Here is a 22,916-nt window from a genome sequence, read left to right on the forward strand (position 1 = left end):
AAAAGCTAACAAAAAGTTGTTATTGATGGCATTTGCATTTGTATAGACTAATAAAATAGGGTTTTTAATCTTAAATAATGTTTCACTTTGATAGACCACCAATCTAAATGCAACTTGTTAAGATAGTCGGTAAGATGAATTATTAACCATAAACGGTTCGAGCATTTCAAATTTACCGACCCTATATATATCGTTTTATGTCATTATCACACTGTGTAATAAGTGACATGCCAGCTCCAGACTTCAATTAAACTGATTGAAAGATTATGTCGTCATCATATGAATATCAAGGCTTCTGTATATGACTTCCACATTTTGTTCTAATGTTGTGCTGGTTACACAACTGTCGTATGATTGAGGGAAGGTTGAACGCTCGTTTGTTGCTATCATATTAAATTTGTTTGTTTGTTTGTTTTTGTTTGTTTATTTTGTTTTTGGCATTTAGCAGGACTCTGACTTTGTCGTTTAGATTTATTTACATCCTATCATTTCATGGCTTATATAGCTTAACTAACGGTAGGGGGTTGTGCTTATTTTTTAAAACGATAGTAATGATTTGTCTCGTAGCCAATCAAACAATATTTGTTTTCATTTTCTCTATTTATAATTTTGACATTTGTTTGTCGGATACAAAGAGTAACGATACCTTATCTCGTATTCTTTAGACATGAGTAGTATATGATAATTTGATTTGTTTAGTCCTTGCTTATAAGTGATCTTAATTCTGAAATATACTAATTTCTAGATTATAATGTTTTCATTTAGCTTCCATGGTATTTCTCAGAAATGATCAATCGTTTGAGAAAGCAGAAGAAAGAAACATCAGTAGACAGAGAAAAAATCATCGACATTTGGACTTTTGACAACAGCAAAAAATGTTTTGTTCTTGTCAAGAGCATGAATACTTTTTTGTTCAGCCTTCAGGTTTTGTCGAAAAAGCGAGCCATAGCAAATCTACATTCCGTCGTCGTCGGCGGCGGCGACTTCCACAAATATGAACTCTGTTTTTGAAAATTCTTATTTTTTTTTGTGTGTTTTGGTGATGGTGATGTGATTGTAGATCTAACTTTACTGACCATTCTTGCTTCTTACAATTATCTCAATTTATAATGAACTTGGCATATTAGTTACAGAGGAAAACCTTTTTGGTCATTTTGACTTATTTGTGGATCTTACTTTGCTGAACATTATTGCTGTTTTCATTTTATATATATCTATAAAAATTTTCAAGATAATAACAAAAAACGGCAAAATTTCCATAAAAAATACCAATTCGGGGACAGCAACCCAACAACCGGTTGTTGGATTCATCTGAAAATTTCAGGGCAGATAGATCTTGACTTGCAAAACAATTTAACCTCATGTATGAATGGCTTTGAATGCTTTGGTTTCAGAGTTATAAGCCAACATCTACATTTTACCCCTATGCTCAATTTTTAGCCATGGCAACCATATTGGTTGGTTGGCAGGGTCACCGCACACATTTTTAAACTAGTATCTCAATGATGATTATGGCCAAGTATGATTAAATTTGGACTTGTAGTTTTAGAGGAGAAGATTTTTGTAAAAGATTACAAAAAATTACGAAAAATTGGTAAAAAATGACTATAAAGGGCAATTACTCCTTAAAAACGGTATAATTTCCTTAAAATTGCCAATACATGGACAGCAACCCAACAACTGGTTGCACGATTCGTCTGAAAATTTTAGGGCAGATATATCTTGACCTGATAAAAAATTTAACCCATGTCAGATTTGTTCTAAATGCTTTGGTTCCAGAGTTATGAGCCAAAATCTACATTTTACCCCTATGTTCTATTTCAGCCGTGGCTGCCATCTTGGTTGGTTGGCCGGGTCAAGCCACACATCTGTTAAACTAGATACCCCAATGATGATTGTGTCCAAGTTTGGTCTAATTTGGCCCAGTAGTTTAAGAGGAGAAGATTTTTGTAAAAGTTAACGACGAAGGACAACGACGACGACGGACGACAACGACGGACGACGACGACAGACGCCGAACGCAAAGTGACTATATAATTGATAATCATGTCAACACCAAAGTACTGACTACTGGTGATACCCTCGGGATGAAACGTCCAACAGCAGTTGCACTGACCTAGTGGTGTAAATAGTTATTAAAGGTTCCAGGATTCTAATTAAATACTCCAAACGCGCGTTTCGTCTACAAAAGAGTCACCAGGAATTTTATAAAATTACCCTTTAATTGATATTTATATCGACAACGAAGTGCTGACTACTGGGCTGATGATACTATTGGTGATGAAACGTCCACCAGCAATGGCTTCGACCCATGGGTGTACATAGTTATAATCAAAGGTACCTGGCTTATAATTTGATACGCCAGACGCTCGTCTACACAAGACTGATCAGTGACGCTAAGATCAAAATAGTTTAAAAGTTTTAAAAAAAAGGTGGAGAGCATTGAAGACCCAAAACTCCAAAACGTAGTGCCAAATACGGATAAGGTCATCTATGCCTGTGAACATCCTTAATTTTAAAAATAATTCATACTTTTTCAAAAAGTTAATTCATAGAAAGTGACCATATAATTGATATTCATGTCAACACCGAAGTGTTGACTACTGTACTTATAGTACACAAAATACAACATAGAAAATCTGACGACGGAGGAAATCGTCATCAAAGGTACCAATTTAATATGCTAAAAACGTGTTTCGTCAACATAAAACTCAGCAGGGACAAACAGATCAAAATAGTTTGAAAGCCAAACGAGTACAAAGTTATCTATGACAAACGAGACGATTTCAATTTTGAAATTATCAATCCCCCCTTTTCCACCTTAGTAGCAATATACCAACTTCACCTGCATATGGGATATACATTTCCTAACTTACTCGATATTCAAGGGCTTGCAGTTCCTACTTAGTATTTGTTAAACGTCACTTGTCTGAGCAGAAAGTGTATAAAACAGGATCATGTCAAAGAATGTCTCGTCCCTTTTCTAAAAAAAAGTTCATCGATATGTACCAGGACCTTGTTGATAAATATTCCGTATCAACTTCACAAATACTACATAATAGTCTTGATGTAAAGATTATGCGTACTGACTATGTTTATCATCTTAAAAAAACCGTTTTATATTGTTCTTTCACTTGTCTTTGTTCTATAATGAATATTACTTTTACTGTTTTGTCTGTTTTTCTGTGATATCCATTTGATGTGACTTGGTACTTACTAGTAAATTTTACATCCCGTAAATGTGTTTGTATTATCTTTTTTAATTTTCCTGGGAGTTTAGAATTTTTGTGGTTTTACTTTTTTTTAAGAGCATTTAGGACCCAAAAATTCTAAATACGGCCTAGGTAAACTATGCCTTGGATAAGAAAATCCTTAATTTTTCGAAAATTTTATGCTTTTATGCTTTTTACCATATAATTGATTTGTATGTCAACACCGAAGTGCTGACTTCTTGGCAGCTGTTGCCCTCGGAGACAAAACGTCCACCAGTAGTGGCATCGACCTAGTGGTGTATATATTATAAAAAAAACCACCAAAACCTGAGGGTGATCTAAGTTCTCCGGAAAGGTAAGCAGATCCTGCTCCACATGTGGCACCCGTCATGTTCTTCGTGTTAGTACAAATCTGGTTATAAGTCTGATTCGGTAAGTTAAAAGTCAAAGTCACTGGACCATAATTTACGGAAAGCCGAAGGGCATGGAAATAGTCATCATACAGATATGAACTGAACGTAATACAACTTTATATCTAATATTATTGATCTATCACAAGTAGATCGTATCAATCTAACTTAAGCTGGAAACTTAGCATTGGAAATTGCTACTCAAATCAAGTCACTAGACTATATCCCAGAGTGCAGTACCTTGAAATAGCAGTCAATCTGTAATACTGCATACACACTAGGCCACGATCGCATTCTGATCTCAGAAAAAAATGGATAGGCCGCAGTAAGGTCGTGGCACGGTCGTGCTGAGGTCTTCATAATCTTAATGGGCGTTACCAACTTTAAACATGTTGAAAACAATCGTTGTGTGGGCATGGCTAACTCAGGTTGTAGAAGCAGCGTATTGAGAGCGCGGTTCTAGTCGGAGAAACGGCGCTACGATCTTACAGCGACGTTACTTGGACCTCATTGCGACCATCACGTTCTGACTGCGACCCGACCACACTTCTTCCAAGACTATACAAAGTTTATAACATGCTGTTCAAAACCATAGTACGATTCTGTCACGTTCATGTCGCTCTCACCACGATTTTCCTACGATATAAATACGTTCATACTACGACAAATTCGAGTTAAAGTCATGTCACATAACATACTAGTATATAGAATCACCAGATATTTTTGAAACATAAATTTCAATTGAACCATGGGAACACAAGATCATATATATGTATAAATGCTTTTACAATCATTGACACAAATGCACAATCTTAACGACCAGGCCATGATATTGTTATTGAGAGAGCAATCGGATAAATCGTGTTAGAGTCGAAAGTGAAAACGTTAAAAGCTTAGTAAGATCGTGAAAATCATAGTAAAGTCGCAAAGCACGCGTGGTAATAACGTGATTTAATCATAGAGGGATCGTTGAAGAAGAGTATTAAATGAGGATGTAGTAGCTTCGTGAAAACATTAAAAATGATAATTAGTTATCAAAGGTACCAGGATTAAAATTAATGACACCAGACGCGCGTCTACATAACACTTATCAGTGATGCTCATTTATAAAGCCAAACAAGTAAAAAGTTGAAGAGGAATGAAGATCCAAAATTCCAAAAAGTTGTGTCAAATACGGCTAAGGTAATCTATGCCTGGGTTAAATAAATCCTTAGTTTTTCGAAAAATTCAAAGTTTTATAAACAGGAAATTTATACAAATGAACACATTATTGATATTCAGGTCAACACTGAAATGTATAAACTGATAGCAGTACAACTTCATACATACATATAACTGGTCTATCTTAAGTATATTCCATCAAACTAATTTAAGCAGATAATTTAACATTGACAACTGCTAATTAGTTCGAAGTCACTGGACCATATCCTAGATGGCAGGCTTTCAAGATGGTCGTTCATCTGATATGTTATTATAGTTATGCAATTTCATAGTAAAAATGAATGATCAATCACAAGTGTTCGTTTCAAACTAACTTAAGCAGACACCTAATACGAATTTGTCGCCATCGTCTTCGTCGGAAAAACAGTCCCAAATGTCTCGCTTTATTTCGTCGCAAAAACGCGTTCAAGACACAAAAAGTAAATAATTCATATTTGTCTGATGAACTCATAGGAAAATAGGAAGATCAAAGTATTGGAGCTAAATATTAACCAAAGGGAACAGAATGAACAACGCCGGTGATTTTGAAATAACAACCTTTCATAGGCTTGCATAATTCATAACCCCGACAAATCTAGATTTAAATTATGTAAGCCGATTTGTTTTTGTACATCCACTACAATTTATATGCAACAGTGACTTTTCGGAATGGATTAAACTACCGTACCAAAAATACCACAGTTAAAACTATTATTTGTCTTACGAGAGTTTTGAAATTTTGAAATACTTTTAAATACTTTCAAACATTAGCGACCAACTGGACGCCATGATACTGTTATTGAAACAGATGTCCGCAATTTTATCTAATATTTGTAATTTAAATTTACTGATGGGATGGGCGATATAATTCATAACTATTAATCAGCGAATTATTGAATATAAATTTCTCACGCCTTTCGACAATTTTTAAAATGCACATGCAATTATATCAGGTTTCTATTGCAGTATACTGGTGATGTTGATATAAGATGGTATGATATGTTCTGTTTAAGTCCGCTTTATCATAAAGCTTCAAATTCTTTGAAATTTCAAATGTTTTAATTTTGTTGAGAGTTCTTGATAAAAGCCAAATCCAGAATCGTTTCAGTTTTACTTCGTTTAAAACTTTCGTATAAATTTCGACGTGTATGTCGATACCGCTTCTAGTGTATTGATATTCTCCCTGGTAGCATCAGCTCAGTAGTCAGTGATTTGTATGGAAATGATTTATAGCCTTCTTTTCTAAAATAGCCAATCCAAAGATGAAGAATTCCAAAAGTTAAGGAAACGCAACAAAGAATGGAGGTCAAACTAAGGTAATATGGGAAGGAAAGTAAGACATATCTGTTGTTAAATTAAGCTCATACAAAAAGAAGAACGGCACTGCCCCCCCCCCCCCCACAATCATTTATTTTAGTTCAGAGAATCATAAACAAATCAAGCAAAGCTTGACCAAACATTTAATGTAAATAAAGAAAAGAGTAGTATACGAAAGTAAAAAATCAATTGAGAGAAAACAAATCTTGGTTACAAACAAAACTCGAGGGAAACACATCAACTCTAAGAGGAAAACAAAGGAACAACAGGAACACTGAAGTGCAATAAAATCAAACACCAACATACATAGAAATATTACCATCGATAACTATTAACACCACTGGGTCGATGCCACTGCTGGTGGACGTTTCGTCCCCGAGGTATTACCAGCCGCATAGTATATCAACTATATGGTCATTTTTTATTATTTTCCTGTTTACAAAACTATGTATTTTTCGAAAAACTAAGAATTCTTTTATGCCAAGCATACGATAGCCGTATTGGCAAAACTTTTTGGAATTTTTGCTCCTCAATGCTCTTTTACATTGCACTTATTGGCTCTAAAACTATTTTGAACTGAGCGTCACTCATGAGTCTTTGTAGACGAAACGCGCGTCTTGCGTATAAAATTATTTTCCTGGTACCATTGATGACTTTTTACGCCACTAGGTCGCAGCCACTGCTGTTGAACTTTCGTCCCCAAGGGTATCACCAGCCCAGTAGTCAGCCCTTCGATGATGACATGAATATCAATTGCATGGTCATTTTTATAAATTTCCTATTTCAAAACTATGTAGTTTTTGAAAAAAAACTATATATTTTCTCATGCCAGGCATAAATTACCTTAACCGTATTTTGCACAACTTTTGGGAATTTGGCTCCTCAATGCTCTTCAACTTTGTACTTGTTTGGCTTTATACATATTTTGATCTGAGTGTCACTGATGATTCTTATGTAGACGAAACGCGTCTGGCGTATAAAAATAAAGCCTGGTACCTTTAATAACTATCGTCCATTGATGAAAACCGTAAAGCGACAAATAGTAGCCTTCATCTATGTTATTTGATATCTGATGGATAACTGTCTCATTGGAATTAATATCAGATCTATTTATTTATATCAATATGGAAGGGTGGAACTGTGTTCTATTAGGAAAGAACCCAAACTGCTTGTTTTTGTCCCTAATGAATTTTACTACTAGAAAATGTCAATGTATATACTTCCATTTATCATTACAAGAACATTTATTTATTTAATGCTGAACAACAATGGTTTTTTTTTTTTTATATCAAATCGGATATGACATACCAAATTCAAGCGTCACTGATGAGTATTTTTTGGACGAAACGCGCGTTTGGCGCAAATACTAAATTTCAATCCTGGTATCTATGATGAGTTTATTTACTCTTATAAATAAGAAGGTATGAATTGATTTCAAATGAGACAACTATCAAGTATATATGTTTTGTTAGCTTTGAAGAAAAGTTGTGAATAAAAACAATAATTCAAACAAATTCTAAAAATAGCCGATAACATTAAAATATACAAACAGACAGTTACATATATATAGTCATTTAACACGAATAGAAATTCAATGTAAATTCACATATGGTTATATTTAATACAATATTTCTGCATGGTTATCTGTTACTTTGATAACGGGATTGTCCGATATAAAATATGTTTTCTAATAAGAAATGATCTTTTCTCTGACTTGAAAGATAAAAAATAGTTAGAGATATAATCTTCTAACAATTTTACTACTAGAAGAGGTAATTTTATGTAACTCCATTTATCATTATCTGAACATTATTTTTTTTTCATGCCGAACAACAAATCGGATATGACATACCAAATTCGAGCGTCACTGCATGATGAGTCTTTTTTTTTTACGAAACGCGCGACTGGTACAATACAAAATTTCAATCCTGGTATCTATGATGAGTTTATTTACAGTATAACAGTAAGGTGGTATGCATTGATTTCAAATGAGACAACTATCAAGTATACTGTAAACCAATTTATTTTCGCGAGCGATTTATTTTCGCGACTTTCGCGAGTAGAAAAATAACGCGAAGATAAATCGTCGCGAATATGTAGACCTTGGATCTTTCCTTATTAAACTTCATCAAGTTATTCAGAAAATCGCGAAATTAAATAGCCGCGAAGTGGTCAAGAAAGGATAAAACGCGAAATAAAGTATCCGCGAAAATAAGTTGGTTTAATTTACAGTATATGTTTTGTTAGCTTTGGAGACAAGCTGTGAATAAAAACAATTGGTGCTTGTTTCTGGATCCTTATTGTGAATATGTGTTTATAATTTATACTTGTATTTATCACAATAAAATATTGTTTACACTAATAAAAACAATAATTTAAACAAATTCTAACAATAGCCGATAATATTAAAATGTAATGACAAACAAAAGTTTAACGAGGTCAATAAATAGGAACAAACATATAAGCATGTGACTGTTTAAAGTCATAAGAAACCTCAAATTAAAAAAAAAATATGCATATGTTTTTTATAACTAAATGCATAGTTTTCACTATATAACTTATGTACATAAACTTTTTTCTGAGGATAATTCTTTAATTTGTCCACATTTAGAAGAAGTTTACTTATTTTTTATAGCTTGCTTCCAGGAAGCAATTCGCCGACATATTTTCCGTATGCATAGTGACCCGAGCGTAACCCTCCTCGTAAAAATCCGGTGATCTCAATACGCATGAATCTGTCATTGAATTAAACAAATATCTGATTATACATGTTAAACACGTGCTCAATACCTATGCTTTTTTGTGATTTGTTTACTATAAGGTGACAATCGGTAAAACTCGGCTTCAAAACACGGCATTTAATGAGCAGCCATATTTGTTAAATCATAACAGAGAGAAATTAAAAAAATTGACGATTATATGATATATTTGCGAAAATAATGTTAAAATCGTGCATAGAAGACTAAGTTTAGGATATATACATGCATTGGTTCAAAAATTGGATAAACATTATTTTTCACCACTCACTCGTTTTATATGACTTTAAAACTTGTTTTGTTTATCTCAATCCTCTCCGTCATTTAATGTCAATCAGTGAACTAGCAAAACAAAAACAAAACATATACAAAATAAACAAAAACTCAGTAGGGGAAAAAAGCACTGAATTCTAAAATAACAATTTAATATACAATATAAAAACATAATTATACCGTAAAAAATAATGTCTTCTATTACTTTAAGCAAGATTAATCTGTTGATTTAACATCATGCAGTCCTACACTGTAAAATAAGTTTCTGCAATTCAGAGTAGATTTCAGAAAGCGTCGTTATTAACAGTACTTGGAGACAATATGATTTAGCATTCCAAGAATAACTGTATACGTATACAAAATTTCGATCCCTTGATATAAACGGAACATATACTCTAGCCTCTATACCTTCTATAAATATGCACATATATTGATATTGATTTTAAAACAGAAGGCATAATGATTGATTACCTCAATCAGTAAGCCCAAAAGATTGATATATTGACTTCAGACCTGTCTTAATTATTTCTTTAATAATTACCCTAAATCTCATCTGATGATTTTCTTTTTTTTAATCAACATGAGGACTCGTTTGATTTCAAATCGTCAATGGTAAAAATTCGTCTCTGACGTTAAATGTTCTTGTTTGCCTCTGAATCGTATTGCGACATCACAAAAAAGGAGACTATGTATGACGACATTTAGATATTGAACATTTAAAAGCTTTGCAAGCCTTGCGTTTTTTTATGTGAACATTTAACTGTCTCCAGTGGAGAAATATCGTATTCCGATTGATGCAGTTATGGAATATATCTCTATGCATTTTTATCAGTGCCTGATAAAGAAGGAACATTGAATACAATAATTTACTGAATAAGTCACATAAAACTTTAATCGGAGTCTAGTATGACGTCCTTTATCCCTGTAGAAGCCAGCTGAATGACAACTCCGGGTGCGGAAGTTTCTCGCTACATTGAAGGCCTATTGGTTACCTTCTTCTGTTGTCTGTTCTATGGTCGAGTTTTTGTCTTTTTGACACATTCCCCATTTCCATTCCCAATTTTAAACAGATTTATTTTTATGTTATACCAAGACATATTCGAACGTATTTCAATTAAAATTTAGAATGGAAATAGAAATGGGTTAAAAAGAAGACAACCCGACCAAAGAGCATACATAAAGTATGTATACTAAGTATGTTACCGAAATGTCTAGCAAAAAGCTTAAATCAAGACCATCACGATTTTTCCCGCATAGATATTTGCGAATAAGTTTTGTATAATCATTTAGTTAAACAGATGAAAATCACATTATTCTTCTAAAACAAAAATGAACAAATGAAATATAATCATTTTCGTTTCATATTCGTGAAATGGCCAAAATTAATCCAAAAAACAATATGGTAAACTCGCAATTGTTACAAAAATGTCCACCATAACATACAAAACAAGAAGAAAAAAACAGGAAAAACTCAAGAAAAGTGACAACAAAGAGATTGCAGGGATTCAAAACTAAACCAATAAGTTCCTATCTTTAATTCAAAGATATTAACCTATTTTTCTATTGATAAAATTTTATTCAGTACCTGGTGTCAAACACAGACAGTAACATAGAGTCAGTTAAAACAAATAGAAATTCAATGTTAGTTCAGATATGTTTATAATTAATACAATATTTCTGCATGGTTATCTGTTACTTTGATAAAGGGAGTGTTCGATATAAAATATTTTTTCTAACGAGGAATGTGCTTTTCTCTGATTTTTAGAAGATAAAAATAGTGAGAGATACATTCTTCTAACAATGTTTTAAAATAGACTACTTAATTGATTTTAGCTTGAGGATTCAACGATATGAAATTCATTCTTATTTGGATATTAAATCTGGCTATACTCGTAATAAAATAACCATGCTAACCACGGGGCTACCAACTAATACTATGAGATTGATATTGATAATACTATTATGTATATATAAAGGTACAAGTCCTATGTGTCCGTTGTACCGATATATATTATCTGTTTATTTATATATATAAAATAGAAATTTAAATTGTAACCCATTGGTAGCCGAGAGGTTTCGTCGATATGTTGATGTCTCACATAAAGGATTTCAAGGAGGGATTCGATTCCCAGTGAAGGCATATAGAAATAACAAAAATTAAGGTAGCACAATATAAAGATTGTATACCTCCAATTCCCCAGTTTTAAAATGCCACAACTTTTGTTAACTAACTGTGACTACAAAAAAAGATATTTCCACTTCCAATTGAAATTAGCTTCTTCATTGATATCCCTAGAGTGTTGTTGTTTCTAGCGTCATTACATACAAAAGGGTGTCTCAGATTTCAGACAGAATGTAAAGATCAAATTTTACACCTTATCAAACAAACGTTATCTACTTTTATGTGGTAAGGATGTAAACACTAATTAAAGATTTATGAGAGAATGGAATACAACAATAATTTGAGACACACTTTTGTAGCTCCTGCAAATTTTTTTTAAGATTTCGGTAAAATTTCCTGTATAGCTATAGAGATGATAGCGTTCAATTCATTTCAAGTGAACTGACCAAGATTTTGTCATTAATTGCATAATAATTGATAACATGATAATTGCATAACAAAAATATTGCATTCATTTAAAAGATTATTCTTTTATCTATCAATATATACCTCTTTTATTAATTTATATGCAGTCTTAAGAAAGAAACAGCATTTTAAAGGTTGGAAATTGGAAGTTAAAAAATCTTTGTATTGTGCTACCTTAAAAGTAAGAACGTTTTTAAATTATTGGAAGTTGAAAAATCTTTGTATTGTGCTACCTTAAAGGTAAGAACGTTTTAAAATTAATTCCATTAATGAATTGAAATCAATATATTAGCCAATTCAGACTAAATGAAATTAGGCACACAAAGGAAACAATATAATTTTGTGAGTCCGTTTCATCAACAGATTAAGGAAGTGTTGATTCTAGAAAAAGAATCCACGGTAAATGAATAGGCTCACGTCACGACAATGGTTTAATATATCACATGCCATTAAGTTACCTCATATGACAAACACAAAAAGGCAGGCGAGGGTGAACACCGTTTTATCAAAAAATAGATTTCAAAATTTCAAGATTTTGTTGTAATTCAACGCTCAGACACAATAGATATATATGTGTTCTAAATGAAGCGGGATTAAGTGTGTCGACAGGGTGCGCGTGTTCTGATAAGCATGCACCAGCTGTGATACATATCCAGTCTCGGTCAAAGACACTACGACAAGAAATTGGACACAATTACACTATTGCCATATTTTGAACAGATATATCATGTTATTAGGGGCTATTTGCGAAATATACCAGTAAATTCGGTTCTAAGTCTGGTATTTTTCGCAAATACCCCTCCATAAAATGATATATCTGTTTAATTACACCGAATAGATATGGATTGAAACTATTTGTACAGGTGAAGTTAAAACTTGTGAGCTGTAATTTATAAACATGTTTGTGCATACATTACTTTTGAGAATAAATAAGTGGATATTACCATAGAACCGAAAGAAATATACATGTAATAATACGCGTTAACTCGCTTTCTTTAAGTAACGTCGTATCCGACAACTTTTGGCGGGAATTGACTCGCTAGGGTGAAAAAAAGAATATCCAAAATGGCAAATACCATGGTATTTTAGGCATATTCACCGGCAGTGGTGAACAACAGGCAAATTCGTTTGAAATGAGAAAAAAATATTGAAATATGCGAAAAATACACTGGCTACCAACCAATCAAAATCTTGCATTCTTATGTAAGGTGTAATTTGGATGGAAAAGTATGTCCCTCCTGAATTGAGACATAAACACATCGTGTCTGCTTATTATAAACACATGACTGTGTAAATATATATCTTGATAAAAGATAACTGACACGGTTACAAAGTCCCAAATATGTCAGTCATAATTACTAGTAAAAGTCATTAGTTAAATGTCATTTTGGCCTCAGCAGTAGTATACTAGTGATTAACGTCATAAAAAAACTGAGCCCGAGTACAAACCACCAGCTCCATAATGGGGAATACATTTTTTCTTCTGCTTGCCTTAGTGGCATCAACATGGGCGGGTAAGTTGTATTTTTATTCAAATGAGTGTACTTCTTTTCTTAAAATGAAATATATGACCGATTTGATATCAATACAATATCAAAGAAACTTTCATTTTTTTATGTTTTGTTTCCTTTCTTATGCAGATAACAATTATATTGTGTCCAGTAACTTGAGTTTTGAACGATTTAATAGAATAGATTATTTGGAATACTTAAATTCGTGTAATTTAGTTTATGAATAAAAGTTTTTTACTTATAGTAAAAAGTAAAATTACAAAAAATACTGAACCCAGAGGAAAATCAATTCGGAAAGTCCATAATCACATGGCAAAAATTTAAATCAAATAACAAAACGCATCAAAAACGAATGGACAAGAACTGTCATATTCCTGACTTGGTACAGGCATTTTCAAATGTAGAAAATGGTGGATTAAACCTGGTTTTATAGCGCTAACCCTCTCACTTTGATGACAGTCTCATCAAATTCCGTTATATTTACATTGATGCGTTAACAGACACAATAAATAAAGTAGTCAAAGTATGGGTACATCAGTCATCATCGTATAACAATTTTAAAAGGAACAATTTAACAGAACACAAAAACATCTATCTACAAGCACATTCATTGATTTGTGTGTCTGACGTCAGAAAATTTTATACGTCACATAGATTTGTCGTTCAATGTGCATACAAACAATTTTAAAATTTACATAGGCAATGTTAGCATATAGGGTTAAAAAATCAAAAGTATGTAAGAATAAATTTCAGAAATAGACCGAGATTGAAAATAGTCCAAAAGTTAAATATAAAATTTATAAGAATCCACAAATAGTTAATTCCACTACGGGATTGAATGATTTTGACGTTAATGGTTCAACGTATTTTGTAATTCAATAATAGAAATATATCATAATGACATAAAATAGAACAATATTATACTGACGGGATCTTTTAAAGTGCAGAGTCACGTTATAAGAACCAAAGAAATACAAAAAGTCGCATATACAAAACACGCCACCAAAAAATGAAAGACAAAACAAACACATTGACGAGATGTATAAGTACCGAGCCACGTCAAACGGTATCACATAAAACCATTCAACAGTAAAAGTAATATTAATAATAGAACAAAGACAATAAAGAAGCTTTGTCCTTTCCTGAGATCCTGACAGTTTGATAAACGAAATACTTTTTTTTCATTTAAAAAATGGAGGTTTTCGGAAAATGTCCAGCATTGCAAGCTTATCAAAAACTAACTGTTTTTTGTGTATTTAGATGAATTTATAGTTTTAAAATATGCTACGACAATTCAACGGTCAATCATTACGTAAAATACTTTTTTTAATTTTTCAGTCAGAACAAATGGTGATTTGGGGTTTTCATTTACAAGACTGCGTTCCAGCAATAATAGTTTTATAACAAAAATTATATTCTAAAGTATTTTGGGTTTGTTTTGTTTCTTTAATTGCAAAACAATTGATCGTTTCAACATGTTTATTGGTTTTTTCCACCCAACGTAAAAACATTTAACTATTATTTTCTTATTTTCAGGATCAACTTTAAGAACAGATTCATGTTCAACACATTGTACAGGTAAAATTATTTCATTTAATTATTAGTAAAATCAGATACAAAAGTAGTTTACACAGGTTCAAATCTTTTTTTCTTTGGAAAATGTGTAAAAAGTCAGAAATATGATAGTTTTTTTAAGTCGTTTCGTTGGTTGATAACGTTTGATTTTGCATTTTTTTATTGACATCCTCATTTAAGCTCATCGTGCACACTGGAAAAAATGAGTTTTTCCCATCACTTGGCATCCGTCGTCCATTTTTGTCGTATTCCGTCGTCGTTGTCGTAGTCGTCCGTTCCCTTTCACAAAAAATCATCTGCTCTGAAACTTTTATAAAAAATTTAATAATGATGACCTCGCCTGCCAACCAACATGGCCGTCATGACTAAATTCAGAAAATAATTTGAAATTCAAGTTTTGGCAATTAATTTGAAACCGTTATGAATAGAGAAAATCTTAGCAGGGCAAAAATGTTCCTAATATGATCTCTACCAATTGTCTATTTACGTCAAAATTATCAGACGACTTCTTATTGGAGTTATTGCACTGAAAGAAAACTTTTACCATTTTTTTTATATGTGCATATTATCTTGAAAACCAGAATAAATTGAGAGACACATAAAATTGCAAAAACGATCAATAGGACAAATACTACAAATAAATTCAATTGTCGAAATCGTCAGCCGTCTCCATATTAGAGTAATTACCTTTTGTTGATAATTTCCATAAATTATTTTGGCGTTATTGTTTTATATTTAAAAAATATAAACGATAGATAATAGAAACTTAAATAAGCAAAAATGATCAGCAAGACACGATCTCCAATTGACCGTTTCAGAATCTAAAGAATCGTGGGTAATTCCTATCATTGTTCGTACCCCAAAATGAAAATAACGTCACGTCATTGGTTGAATTCCATTGTTTATGACACTTTTAACCAATCACGACGTTTTGTGTACACTTTTGAAAATATTACCCAGGATGCATTAGATTCTGGAACGGCGAAGTAAGACAATAATGAGGTATTTTTCCGATGTCTCCGTGGATTTATTGCCCTTTGATAACGAATGTTATCTGTTTGCCTTATATTTAAAAAAAATAATAGATAAAACGACACTTTAAATCACAAAAATGAGCAGCGAGTCAAAATCTACTAGCAATTCATATTTCTCTGATATAATTAGTAGGCTCTCGCCCTTTCAAGGAGTCGTTAACAAGTTCCTTACTTAAGGATATATTTTTACCCTAGTTTGTGTTTTGAGAAAAAACTAAAGAAAATAGAGAGAAAATAATTAGACTAATTGATCAGCATTACAATATCAAGAAAACAGATATTTTTATCATGAATTATATTTCTAGTTACAATGTTGAAGAGTATCCCTTGTATGCACATATAGCAAAGTGAGCGACAAAGGCTCTTGAGCCTCTAGTTGAATTTACCTTCAGTTCAGAGTTCGGTATTTTGTAATACTTTTTTCGAGTAAATCGATTCAGAACATTTAAATCAAGTTGAAGCAAAGCTGAAAATAGCAAATAAAAGAACTCGCAATTTTTTTAAATTAGTTTCAAGTATTTTGAAATTTACTTGTTTTTTTTATCTAATATAAGATAACCCTTATCAATTTTTCCTAATCCTATACTATTTCACATTTAGAATACTTTGATTAAAAAAATACATTTTTAGCATATCACATATATATTTATTGCAGAAACAAAAAAGTTTGGATACAAGACCGGGAAAACCTATGAATATGATTACACAACCGAAGTCGACACAACAATACAAGGGGCATCCGAGGAAAAAGCAGGAGTTCAGATGACTGCCAAAGTTTATATCGATGTCGTCTCAAAATGTGAAATGAATATTCGGGTAAATACTTGAAGTTATTAGTCTAAGGAGAATTGATGTTTTTTTCGCTCCGAAATTATAATATTTAATTACCAAGCTAAAAAGATTTCCGTATACATATACATAAACACTTTATAAATTAACCATTATCAGGAACACTCAAGCCAAAATTAAATGAAACTCAAGGATGTGTAAATACTTAAATCCGTGAAGGATTAAAATAGAGTTATACGAATAGCCAAATTCATCTAATGTCAAATTTCCCTGAGTTAAGCAGACGGATCTATATGGTTTTATTTTCGTTTCTTAATCCCTATATTTTTATTGTTTATTTGTCTTTAACATGTTTAATGTTGTTTGAAAAATTAAAAATTGTTCAATCTTACTTTGCCTGAGGCATTTGTGGATTTTTGTTTCTTAATGATTTCTGAATTGATCTAGGGAGAAATGTAAAAGAAGTATTGTCTTAAGTCATGACAGGACCTAATAACTAACCGCTAATCTGCAGTTAATTTTTGTTTTTTGATGGAATATAGACATTTCTTTTCTTAAATTTATAGCTTGACAATGTTAGACTATTGGAATCAGACTCAAAAGCGCCTGAAACACTGATTGATGCCGACAAAAGTGGAGAGTTTAGAACTAACCTTGAGAAATCTGCTTTGGCATTCTCCTTCCAAGATGGTCGAATTGTAGAACTTTGTACATCCATACCTGAGAAAACATGGGTACTAAACATTAAACGTGGTATCCTCTCAGCAGTTCAAAACTCAATGGATGACCTGACACAGGATCAAACAGTCCAAGAGGTAAACAAAATTATATCATAGTTTCACTCAAATAACTTAACAATTACACCTTTATGTTAAAGATTAAATGGTAATTATAGCAAAGGTTTATTAATCTTAATCGATACAGCCAAAAAAGTATAAACTCAGCATTTTAACAGTATTCACCACCTATTTTTGTTTTGTTTTGTTTAACAGACCGACATCACCGGGGAATGCAAAACAGCCTATACTGAATTTAGAAACGGATGGTACTCAAGAACAATCAAGAAGAGCAAAGACTTGCTTGGATGTATAGACAGACATGGATACAATACAATAATGCAGGGAACACCATACAAAATTCAATCTGTAAGTTATAATTCTTTTTTTATCTTTCTTCCAATCCGTTTTCTTCTATAAGAGTATTTTGATAAGAACATTGAATACATTTGTCCATCTCTTTCTGCATGGAGGGTCGTTTTGACTAGAATAAACGTTTACTTTGTATATGACTTCTATTTACACATAAAAGGGTTATACACACAAAAAATACATGTATTTAGACAGATATAACTATAAATGAGTTTTTTTAACTAACAGAAGACACAATGAATACATAATAAGCAAAGTGTTATAACGGATGCATTGACGGCTCTGTCGAATATATGTATTTCACAATGGACCTTGATATACATCTCTAGGAAATTCAGTCTCTGCCACTGATAAAAGGTAGCCATGAGTGTTCACAAGACATCAGCAAGGCTGGTATTCTACAGAGCAGTGTATGTGAAGAAGAACATGTTCTCCGACCATTCTCAAGGGAATCCAGTGGTGCTATAACAAAGACCAAACAGACATTGAAATATGTAACAGAAAGAGTATCATCTTCTAGCTCAAGTAAGAAAACATTGAAAGATATATCACTGAATCATTTTTATGATAATTGACTCTAATTGAAAATAGTAAATTTTGAATAATATTTCTCTCATCAAACTATAAAAATCAAACATTCTTTCATAAAATAAGTAGAAACAGAATCTTCACAAGATATCTATTTCAACAGATATATTTCCAAGTTTTATATAAGAACCAGTGTACTTGTATTACAGTTTCCATTGGACATCGCTCTCCATTGACGTTTGTGCATTCTAACGATGGTAGAGGTACAATCAGGGATGTCATGAGTAAACTGAATGAAATTTGTGTATCCACATCTGACAGTGTGAAACCGGACACTCCACTTTTGTTTTCTGGACTGGTTAGACTAATGAAGACTTTAGAAAGTGATGATCTGGAACAGATTTACAGAAAGGTGAAAGGAACCAGGTTCTGTGCATCGAATCAAAAGAGAGTTGAGTAAGTGGCATTTATCAGTTACTATTGTCAAGTATTAAATACAACTAAAACACTTGCTACCAAGTTTGTATCTGAAGCATTAGGAATTTAAATACAATTTGAAATGATGAACTTTTATTGGTATTGATGAAAACTTAAATATTTTCTTTGTAGAAAATTCTTCCTTGATGCCGTTCCAATGCTTGGAACAAAAGCTTCACTGAGACTGATTACTAACTTGATTAACAAGAAAGAAGTTCGTGGAATTGAGGCAAATATGTGGCTAACAACTTTATCGTTCATCAAAGACCCAACAAAAGAAATGCTGAATGAGGTCAAAGTAGGTCTTATGTTTGTTTGAAAAAAATATTTGTTACTTCAGTTGTGACTTAACGTATTCAATTTTCCCAAGATAAATCAAAATTTGAATAAAGTGGAATTTTATAAAAAAAAAAACATTTGTCAAAATTGAACACTATATTGTAATCTTGTGAACAATACCTCTATCATTGAAGGTCAACATTACTAAACTCATCACTTTAAAATCGGAAACTTTGTCTCAAGAACATAAGAGTCTATTGCCATGCTCAAAATGGTTTTAGTTACAACAGGTTTTTACTCTGATTTCGTTTTTCTTTATTGACAGCCACTCATATCATCCGAGGACAACGAGGAGGCTATGCTGGGTGTGTCTTCACTCGTATATGCCTACTGCAAGAAAAATGAATGTGAAAAGGATGTGGAAATTGCAAGTATTGTCGCTTCTATAGAAGACAAGATTGGTGTTGGATGTCATGTAGACAAAAACAATCTTGACAAGGTATGTGAAATATAATGGTGACATCTGACATAATTTACCTAATGGAACTTTTTTGCTGTGAATTGCAGGTGAACATTTCGAATACTGGCTAAACACAATCTGCTCTTCCTGAGGAATTACAAGTTTGTTAAATATTTAAGTTTTATATGACTTTAGAATAAAAAAAGATGCAATAGTTGATTAAATCAGAAGTGTATAATCGATTTTTTTCTTGGTTAATGAAAGTTCTTTCATCATATATGATTCTTTTTCAAATTTTTATTTAGGTAATCCGTAGTCTTAGATCACTTGGAAATGCTGGATTTGCTATAGTTGATTAAATCAGAAGTGTAAAGTATTTTTTGTTTTTTTGGGGTTAAAGAAAGTTCATGTATCATTTAAGATTAATTTTAAAACTTTGTTTAGGTGATCCGTAGTCTTAGATCACTTGGAAATGCTGGATTCGTTAGTAATTCCATTAGAACCATCTCGAACTGTATGACCAAGAGAGAGAATCCCACTGAAGTCCGCCTTTCTGCTATGCAAGCCTTCCGTCGCATGCCATGCGCAATTAGCGTAAGTTTTTTATTTGTAATTTTGTAAAATTTCCAATTAAGTCTGCTTAATTTTTTTTTTTAGTGTAAATGACTCATAAAGTGATAAAAGACGACACTAATAATAGTTATGCAAAATTTATTCTAGTGTATAACATCATACATTGCGTACTTCAATATATATAAATCGTATACTCCCTTGTAGCGAGACGACGTCATGGCAATCTTCAGGAACAAAGACGAGGATTCCGAATTGAGAATTGCTTCTTACCAGGCTCTTATGACATGCCCTTCAGATAATGTCCTGTCTCGTGTTAGAAATGTACTTGAATCAGAAGAGGTCAACCAAGTTGGTTCTTATGTATGGTCTCATTTAACAAATTTAATGGAGACTTCAAGCCCACTGAAACAAGAAATAAAGAATCTTATCAACGACCAGGCGCTGAAGAAAGAATTCGATCTTGAAAAACTAAAATATTCCAGAAACTACGAAGGCTCCTTCTTCCTTGAGAAACTAAATACTGGAGCTTCTATTGACAGCAATGTTGTGTGGTCTTCAAAATCTTTCTTACCAAGATCTGCCATGACTAACATAACATTAGACCTTTTTGGACATTCCGTTAACCTGTTAGAAATTGGTGGACGAATGGAGGGCCTGGAGTATTTTCTTGAATCTTACTTCGGACCTAACGGATACTTCCAGAAAAATGATGTCAGAGAAGTCACAAAACAGAACATTAAAGGAATCAGTAATACAAAAATGGAAGACATCGACAAACAGGTAATTTCATCATTAGTAATATCTTAAATATCTAGTCTGAAAATGTGCCATTGGTTTAATGTAATCTTATTTCAAATATCATTTTGATTTACAAATTTAAGAACTCTTTTGTAGATAAATAGTGCAAAATTTTAAAGCTTGGTTTGATTTATATGACTTGTATCGATTTGAGTTTGTTTTACTGAACCAAAATACAACCCTTCTTAACAAGATCAATTTGCTATTGTAGTTTGACACAAAATCTGACTCATTGAAAGGAGATTTGTACATGAGAGTTTTTGGAAATGAGCTACTGTTTACAAGATTCACAGGACTTAGTGATATCACTGATGGTAAATCAATCAATATTTTGGACATTATTACGGCTCTTGCCAAGAAACAAGAATACTCTTTCACACAGAGCTACGTGTTCTTGGATAGCAGCGTCATCATTCCAACAATGGCTGGCTTCCCATTAAATTTGACCATTGATGGATCAGCTACCGTTGATTTACGTGCCTCTGGTAAAATGGATTTGACAAAAATAACAGACAGATCACCAAGTCTTTCTTTGGATGGATATATGAAACCAAGGTTAGTAAAGTATGACTGGCATATTAAAAGATTGGAAACTGTCTTCGGACGAAATCAAACCAAATAACTAGGTAAAATGAACGGCGAGTCAAATGGGGAAAATCTCTGGCAGAATTAAATTTGTTATAAATTATTGGAATACATAAGTGACTGATTAAGACGTAGGATCACTATCAGTTGGACATATGTAATGAAACGTGTTGCTTATGGGGATAGTTTATATGAATGTGAACACTTGTTGCCAAAAATATATTTAAGAGCAATGAAAAAAGATTTTATAAAAATCGAATAAAATTCACCTCCAACATAGTTTTTATTGTGTTTATGTATATGTGTTTTTCTGTAATTATTGTTTGACAATGCTTTTTACGTTAACAAAACAACCAGGCTTCGTTAGATTTATTCTAGGCTTAGTTAAAATATATTATTTAGTGCTAGTGCGTTCAAATGCCGCAGTTTCTAAATATTAATATTTCAATGTTTCCACAGTGGCGTTGTCCAGATCAACAGTATGATGAGTGTAGATGCATTTGTAACAAAAAGTGGAATGAAGATGGTTTCTACTATGCATGCATCCTCTTCTCTCGAAGGACACGTAGAACTGACAAATGGAAAAGTACTAAGTGCACAGATCAAAACACCATTTGACAAAATGGAAGTTTTCAATGTCAAGTATGTAATATTTCTAATTTTTTTTAAATTGTTGCTATGAAAACTTTCTATTATTATTTTGTCTTATTCTTAATTAGAACAATAGAAAATGATTCGCTGTTGAAACAAATAATGTTAAGGTTATACATTATGGAGTTCTAAATAAGTAATACATTGATCGTCTTAAATCTAAATAAAAAGTCATCAAAGATACCTGACGTATAATTTGGCTTCCGTAGATCATTTTATCTGCATGACATAGGTATTGTCTATTATCAACAGGACTGTTTTTTTCACTGTTCAACGTGAATCCGAGAGAGAACAGAAAATGATTACTGCTAACAGACAGACTAAGAAAGTATGTTCTGGAGACAAACTTGCCATGATTACCGGACTGGAACTCTGTGCCGAAGTTCAGTATCCAAATGCATCATTGAAAGCCGATGCTCCATACTTTCCAATGACAGGACCAGTTAGCGCTGGAGTCACTCTTCTGAAACGTGACACACATGAAAGTTACAACATGGAATACAAATTTGTAAAGGTAATGCCATAACAATAATTAAAAAAAGACTCGAGTTTTTGAAAACTGCGGTCTCTTTTAAAAATTAATTATGCAAATAAGGTGATTATACCTTATGAGACACTATCAAACGAGAAACAAGTATGCACTCATCTTTAATGAACAAGTACCTAGAATAATATAACACGAATGTAAAAATATATAATTTCTGTGATTGCATGCTTTTTAAGAGACTTCAAAGAAACAAGTGAAATCCCTCA

At 32.4% G+C, this 22,916-nt stretch overlaps 1 protein-coding gene across 1 annotated transcript in view; it reads left to right on the plus strand.

The window, feature by feature from the left end:
- Nucleotides 1-13,217: 13,217 nt before the first annotated feature.
- Nucleotides 13,218-22,916, plus strand: part of LOC139515271 (uncharacterized) — a 38,689-nt gene continuing 28,990 nt past the window's right edge. Inside the window, exons 1-14 of the mRNA XM_071304836.1 lie at nucleotides 13,218-13,269; nucleotides 14,803-14,844; nucleotides 16,531-16,691; nucleotides 17,231-17,479; nucleotides 17,657-17,809; nucleotides 18,142-18,337; nucleotides 18,550-18,796; nucleotides 18,950-19,115; nucleotides 19,422-19,595; nucleotides 20,001-20,165; nucleotides 20,334-20,909; nucleotides 21,139-21,482; nucleotides 21,972-22,154; nucleotides 22,416-22,677. Coding sequence (XP_071160937.1) covers nucleotides 13,218-13,269; nucleotides 14,803-14,844; nucleotides 16,531-16,691; nucleotides 17,231-17,479; nucleotides 17,657-17,809; nucleotides 18,142-18,337; nucleotides 18,550-18,796; nucleotides 18,950-19,115; nucleotides 19,422-19,595; nucleotides 20,001-20,165; nucleotides 20,334-20,909; nucleotides 21,139-21,482; nucleotides 21,972-22,154; nucleotides 22,416-22,677 — 2,970 coding nt within the window. The remainder of the gene's footprint in view (nucleotides 13,270-14,802; nucleotides 14,845-16,530; nucleotides 16,692-17,230; nucleotides 17,480-17,656; nucleotides 17,810-18,141; nucleotides 18,338-18,549; nucleotides 18,797-18,949; nucleotides 19,116-19,421; nucleotides 19,596-20,000; nucleotides 20,166-20,333; nucleotides 20,910-21,138; nucleotides 21,483-21,971; nucleotides 22,155-22,415; nucleotides 22,678-22,916) is intronic.

Source organism: Mytilus edulis, chromosome 3 (assembly GCF_963676685.1).
Source record: "Mytilus edulis chromosome 3, xbMytEdul2.2, whole genome shotgun sequence".
Taxonomy (NCBI): domain Eukaryota; kingdom Metazoa; phylum Mollusca; class Bivalvia; order Mytilida; family Mytilidae; genus Mytilus; species Mytilus edulis.